We start from the raw sequence: 7,163 nt of genomic DNA on the forward strand, positions 1-7,163 counted from the left end.
CCTCCCAAACCTGTCCACCACCAATAACCTGTCCCCCCGACGTCCCCGCCCCAAACGGCAACTTGGGCACCGGCGGCACCACACTCTGCCGCTTATTCACCCTCAGTCCTCCTCCACCATTATCGAATCCACCACCACCAAACTTCTGATTCACGCTCTGCCTCACAATCATGGCAGCCGCCGCCGCCGCCGCCATCCTCTCCTTCTGCCGATGTCTTTCCTTCAAATAATGCGCAGCCTCAGGCCTCATGCGGAGGATACGCAGAATCATATCATCTGACGGATCGGCCTGGGCCTCTTTGCGTTTCTCCAGTTTCGCTTGGCGCATAGTTCCCAGGTTGCGAGACATCATGATACTCTTCCCGCGACGAATGGTTCCGAGGGAGCCAAAGGCGCCGATGGCTGCTGCGCCAGTCATTCCGCCAGGCGGGGCTAGGGAGTTACTGTGGTTGTTATTGGAGGAGTGAAGTTGGGGCGGAGCAGACATGCGGGAACCGGCTCCAGCGGCAGCGGCAGTAGCTTGTTGTTGCTCGCGCGCGCGCTGGGCGTTGGCGGCGGCCATGCGCTCTGAAGTGCGGATGAGGTTCTCGGTCGAGTCAAAGTAGAAGAAGTTGAGTGAGGCGAGCTCGTGCCACTTAGGCGACTTGAGCACGTCCGAGGGCACGCCGAGGACTTCGCCTGTCTGGGCGTCCTTGGCGTTGAAAAAGTTGAAGAGCAGCTCGAGCCAGCGGTAGACAATGTCCATCTCGGCTTGGGTGAGGGGTTTCTGGGTCGAGGGTTTGTCGGATAAGGGGGGCACCAAAAGGTTTTCGATGGCCATGAGGACTTCTTTCCAGAGACGCGTCATGACGGCTACCATGGTCGCGTCGGTGAGGGTTTGTTTCATGATGGCAAAGTTTTCGTCAAAGTAGGTGAAGAGCGGTTGGAGCGTGTTTTCGACGTCTTGGGGAGTGACGGTGGGTGCGGTAGATTGCCGCTTTTTCCAGAGGTTGGCCATAGAGGCGGCGATACCTCGGCTGAGGAGGCTCTTGAGCGTGTCATGGGAAAGGGAGTGGTTGATGTGGGAGGTCAGCTAGACTGCTGTTAGTATTGCTGCTGATGACAAGATGAAGAGACGCGGCGTTCGACTTACCTTGTCAGTAATCTTGCGAACCATGTCACGCTCAGTTCTCTTCAAGTGCCTGAAGGCCTTGCCAAAGTGGAACTGGATATCATCACGCTCGCCCTCCATGCTCACACGCAGCAACAGTCTTCCCTGGGTGTCAAGATCAAGCCAGAACTCTCTGGGGAGATAGTCGCTAAAGTGCACGGGGTCAAGTTTCAACGAGGTACGCCCGACGAAATCATGGTCACCAAAGGTATCATAATCCCAAATGGTGGCGATGATGTTAAGGGGGCCCGATACGGTAATATCGATCGACTCGTCCCACCTCGGGTTGAGGTTCCTCATGATGATTCTTGTCTTGGCCAGACGTTTTTGGTACTCGTCACACAGAACCACGTACGGATCACTATACCCACCGGGGTCGCATGCTTTCAAGTCCTCGGCCTCTACGATCTTGATCGTGAACACATACTTGCCTGCTTTCCTAACCAGGGGCTTGATGCCTTCGACCCGGCGGATCGCCTCGGCACAGCCGTCTACGTTCATGGTCTTTTCTAGCTTATCCAGCGCTTGCATGGCATATTCAATGTTGTTGAGTTTGACAAAGGACTGACCCGAAGAATTAGCCTACAGTGACAGTAAGAACTCACATGTGTGGTACGTACCTGTGGATAGAACTGGAAAGGCTCGACCTTGTCCTTCGAGTTCCACGCATCCTTGGCGTACTGAAGAAACCGATCTTGCGCCGACCTGCTAGCAGCGGCCTCTTGAGGAGTCTGACGGTCCATTTCTTTGGCAAAATGCTGCTCCACAATCTCGCAATAACGACCAATGCCTGCTGAGAAGGCTTTGGCCAGTGCAGTCATGAACTTTGCGTGGTGAAGCTCGTCATCCCAGTCAAGCTGGTGAATCTGGTTGACGGTCTGGGTGAACAGCGTAAAGGTGTCGATGATGGAGACACTGTGGCGTTGCTCATCGGTGGGGATATCGTCGGGATCGTTCGTCCTGACCTGGAAGGTGTCCTGTTTGATCGCTTGCTCCACGAAGTCGGTCATTCTAGCTTCGGCATTCCTAATCCATCGCCAGACGAAGTCTTCGAGGAGGCTTTCGATGTGGAAAGCAAAGGGCTTTCCAGGTAAAGACTCGACGTGCATTTTTCTAATCTCCACAAGTTCCTTGTACAAATCGAAGCCGTCCTGAACATCGATTTGGCCTTCCTCACCGCGGATCTTGCTCATATCCACGACACGCTTGATGAACTCTTGTGCATCTTCCTCAAAGCTGGGGAAAATGGTCTCGACCAGGACCTTAAATGGACTAGCACCCATGATTTCGGGGTTTTTGCGATATCGCTTCTTAATCTTCTCCGCAAGACCGACAACAGCCTGACCGAGCTTAACGACATGGGCAAAGTTCCAGTCTTCCATGTTGGAAGGAATATTGGCATCCAGGAAACCTCGGTAAACTTCGGCGGCTCTTTGACGCAGTCCGTTTTCGAGATGCTGGGTATACTCGGCCATCTCGTCTGGGCGTTCGGTATATGTAGGGTCATTTTGGACGTGATTCGTAAGTACCGACATTACAACACCGACTGATGGTGGATTAGGCTGGTAGCACTGAATCAAGAGCGTGTAGAGTTCGCGCAACAAAGCGTCATGGAGGTCCTTTATGGATTGCTGATAGCCCGCAAAATCCGTCATTGTCCATCGGCCTGGCTCAACATCAAAAAGAGTGGCGCCGAAAAAGTTGATTGGGGGCGGCTTCTTTGGCTCTGGCTGGGCCTCCTTGACAAAGTCGAGGCAAGCATCAAGCTGCATTGTGGAAATTTCTTGGTCGAGGAACTTTCGTACGGCAACCTCGACGAGCGTAACGTGGCGCATAAACTGGGGGATGCGCCATCTAATGGCCAACTCGGTCAAAAACTCGATGGACTCCTCTGAGAAGGGGAACTCCTCAGAGTGCAGTTGGTCGTAAGACATGACATATTGTAGAATAGTCTTGTAGACCGGCCGTGGGTCTACTGGCATAAAGGTATAACTCGGCTCGTCCACACTTCGAATGCTGGAATTATCGTCAGGAGACATGGGGCTGAAGCCAGACGACGGATCAAAGCCAAAGCTGCCCGAGCTGCGGTTCGAAAGCATCTTGCTCAAGTCGGAAAATGCCTGATCCTCCGAATAAAGCGACATGGGCCGTAATGGAAGGGGCTTATCCGAGCCGGAGCCGGTCTTGAGATCTGGACGAATACTCAGAATTTCGGCGAAGATTTGGGCCAATTGCTGGGTCTCGGTTCTCTTCCAGTCCTCAAATGCATCATCCACGTCAAAGTCCAATTTTCGCAGAGTGCCAGCCATGTTTGCCGACAATCTGAATTGGTAGTTTTTGAAGTCTTTTAGGGCCGCCTCTTCGGTCCATGTGGTCATGTTTTTGTCGATGTCATTCTGAACCTGCGAGTTGGGCAAGCCAAAGATCTTGGCAACAAACAGAACCATGGGCATGTCCTTAATCTCGTAACTCAGGGGCACCTCGACTTCAACGAATGTTGAACTCTCTTGGCCCTTGTCCAAGGACAGATTCTGGTCGTTGGTCAAGAGCTTGTTCTCGAGTGTGTTTAGACGGGCCAGAAGGTCATCGCGGTCGCTGCCAATGTCTTTGATAACGCTGGAAATCAGGCGGACAAACATGGCCAAATGTCTGTCGACGAGGGACCTCCAGTGATAGTCATCGGGAGACTTTCCAGCACTATGGAACTTGATGGCGGACGAGTAGAAGATCAAGACCAGCGGCTCGACTTTGCGGTCCTTATCAATGGACTTTTGGAAGTCTCTTTGGGTAAAAGCGGTGTATGCCACACCAAAGGTGCGCTTGACGGCGGCGTCATTGTATCCGGGCAGTCTCTCGGTGCCTTGCAGAACGGCGGTCATGCGCTTCTCTAGCTGGCCACGGAAGCCATGCGGCAGCTTCATGGAAGACGAAGAGCCAGAGGGCACAAAGTCCTTCATGAGCTCGCTCACACTGGAGCTATGCGATCGGTGGACGGCCTTGGGGACGGCGACATATTCCTTGCGCTTTTTGCGTGGCTGTAACAGGTAGTTGAGGAAGGCGACGCGGAGGGCAAATGAGTAGGCCTCATCATAGCTAACGGCGGTCTGGCGGGCCTTGGAGGCCTGAATGCGACTGTTGCGTCTTTCCTCGTCGCTGGTGACGCTGCGGACGCTCTGGATGCTATCGACTCGGCGGTTCGAGGCGTACGAGTGTCGCGTAGACCCCGACATGGTGGAAGAAGTTGTGTTGGGTGCACTGGCAACTGTTGCGCTGGTGGTCGGTGGCCTGTCGACCGGTTCACGAAGGAGAAAGTAGGTCGTCGTGTCGTCACAAGTCAGTGGTCCCGATTCAAGGGAGTCCCTTCATTGTTTTTTGGTTGGGCGCGTATTCGGTAGCTTGGAGATGCTGACGGACAGCGATGATGTCGATCGGGGTGTTTTCCCCCTTATTGATTCACACGGTCTGGGACGGGCAAGAACTGAAGACTCGACAAGAGGTTTCGGTAGTTTGTATGAGCGGACGGCAGTGGCACGAGGCAACGAAGTTGTTGGTTGGCGTTTAAATCATGCAAGATCAAAAATGTTGTTTCGTTGGCCAAGGGACCTCTCCCCTCGACGGGACCTGGAGAAGAGAGCTGGGGAACCTACCTACCTAAGGAGTCGAACGGCTCCTTTCGCTACACTATCGCAAGTGCACAGTGACGGCCCAGTAAGAAGGAGTCCAGCCCATGCTGGTTTGTTAGTGCAAAGGAACGGGTTGACTGGGTGGGAGTCTGATGCCGTCCCTTGTGCAATTTCCTCGGGTACCTACCTTTGCGTAGCGCTTGAGAGCCAGAAACGTCGTCATATATGCACGTGCACCCTTCCCTGCAAACAACCCCTAGACTACACTAGACTACACTAGAGGTAAGAAAACATTACCTATCATGGTGTTTTTGAAAGTTGTGATACCTAAGCTGCCCGGCGGATGACGCCGAACTTTCTGTGCTTCTTCAGCGGATTTGATTCGTAAAAGGTTCGCGAGCACGGCATGTTCTAGCATGATGCTTGCTGTAGTCTTTCCACCATTTCATTCTGTACTTAACATGTCCAACGACAAACTCGCAGCCAATTCGACAAAGGGCGAAATTAACAAACACTCGGTCGGATATTTAGTATACGAAGATTCCAAGATCATTGGGGGCTGTGTTTGAGGCTCATTGTTCTGATTTGAAATATTGACATCCCCTGCCTTCTAGAGGTATCATGTCAACTGACACCTTGCTTTATTTCTCACATGTTCAGAGCGGCCAGAACTCAAGAGGATGGATGACAAAAGTCCACTTTGACGCATCGATGCTGGGAGTGATAATAGCATCTTCTAGCAGCTGTCCCTGTATCCAACCTTGCAACATACCACAGATTACGCACCCCCTCGACACGAGGCAACGGAACTCGGCGCCTCGTATCAACGGAGGAGAATCAGAACAGCGTGGGGTCCTAGTGGAAATGAAGAAAAATATCCATCATGGCACACAGCTTGCTGGGTGTGGCAGAGTTGCTGATCAGCCATGCGAGCCGTGTTTGGAGATGTTGGTCTATTTTTGCTCTTGGTCTTGGGCCATACATTGTCAATACATATGTTAAAATCAACAAGTTTGGTGTTATTGCTTTGGAGAGGAAGCGTGACATCATCACCAACCACGGTCAAGAGAGTCTAGATGGTCACGGTCCTCAGGCCCACCATGCGCCAAGCGGGTGAGAGCCGAAAGGGATTATAACTAACACATGCCGAGTTGGAGGTTCTGAAACTTGGCTCTAGATACAGGGTCACAAACCTGTGCGATCTACACCAAAGGCGCCGCACACTTTTCCTTTGTTTCCGCGTTAGCTTCGATTAGTTGTTGAAGGACTTGCCACCGGCCATCGATCTTCCCATCTTGCCTTCCGAGACAAAGTGACTGAATGGCCGTTGGGAGGGCCGGAACAATAACTCCAGGCACGCGTCGCCAGGGACGGGTGATGCCAAGGGAAAGGGGGGCATGGGCATGGGCCATGGGGAGGCTGATGCCCTGGGGATGGATGGGGCTATCACGAGCTTTGAAAGGAACACAAGCTCCTCTCTTTGTCTTTGCCAGATGACCCAACTGCTCGGCGCTTGCGTGGTTCGGGGCACACTGCATAAGGTAGGTGGCCATTTGCCAGAAAAGAGGACAGTCTGTGATAAATCGGAAAAGAACAAAAGACACAAGGAAACCGTTGGATAACTCGGATGTGTTGGTTGCACAGCATCGACAATCATCTCGGTACTTGCACAAGATCGTATGGAATTCATCAGCTTGTCCGGATTCTTTCTGTTTTCTCTCGCTGCACTCGGTTCCCCCTTGGCACTTGGCCCACTCTTTCGAATCCAAGAAAGAAATCGCACTCGGCAACCCCAGGGTTAACAGTGTGGACGAGTTTCACGTCTGCAGTGCTCTGCGCGCATCCACCTGCCCCTGGCAGAGCAACACTCTTGGCCATCAGGGTTGTTGGTCGATTTGGGTGCCCGCCAAGCCCTTCAAAGCAAAGACTCGGTCGGTGACTTGGGTCCCATCATTCCAATTGAACCCCGCCGTGTGCCGCAAGTGGAAGCGCATCAGACACACCCGACATCGATCCGGATCAGTCGCAACCACCGCTCTCAACCGCCTATGTACTGGAGAGCCGCCTGCCTGGTCGTTGACGTCCATTGTTAAATTGCAGTCAAGTGGCCGTTCACATCAATCCAGACTGGGCTCGTATCCATGTCCACTACAAACTGGTACTGACCGGCGGCTCTTACCATATGTAGGTTGTGTGCCCATGTGTGCCTGTCTTGTGCCGTCTTCCTGTCCCTGACTTGGGTTGCCGGTAGGTACTGTAAGGAAAAAAAAAAAGAAGAAGAGCCGACCACCAGGAGAGATCGACGACAAGTGAACTTCCTGCGCGGTTCTCTTTTGCCTCACCTTGCTGGGTCCCGTAACCGCGACCATTGTTTACATAGGTACCTCTAC

At 52.9% G+C, this 7,163-nt stretch overlaps 2 protein-coding genes across 2 annotated transcripts; both read right to left on the reverse strand.

Moving 5' to 3' along the window:
• On the reverse strand, positions 1 to 4,380 carry NEUTE1DRAFT_132276 (uncharacterized protein; the record flags this gene model as incomplete). Its single annotated transcript, XM_009856532.1, has 3 exons — positions 1 to 1,072; positions 1,133 to 1,732; positions 1,771 to 4,380. Coding segments are annotated over 3 exons (4,282 nt in total), but the record flags the coding sequence as incomplete, so codon positions are not given.
• A 1,645-nt stretch (positions 4,381 to 6,025) lies between these two features.
• On the reverse strand, positions 6,026 to 6,463 carry NEUTE1DRAFT_50469 (uncharacterized protein; the record flags this gene model as incomplete). Its single annotated transcript, XM_009856533.1, has 1 exon — positions 6,026 to 6,463. One exon carries the CDS (start codon positions 6,461 to 6,463, stop codon positions 6,026 to 6,028), a length of 438 nt encoding a protein of 145 aa, XP_009854835.1.
• Positions 6,464 to 7,163: the final 700 nt, after the last annotated feature.

Source organism: Neurospora tetrasperma, assembly GCF_000213175.1.
Source record: "Neurospora tetrasperma FGSC 2508 unplaced genomic scaffold NEUTE1scaffold_7, whole genome shotgun sequence".
Taxonomy (NCBI): domain Eukaryota; kingdom Fungi; phylum Ascomycota; class Sordariomycetes; order Sordariales; family Sordariaceae; genus Neurospora; species Neurospora tetrasperma.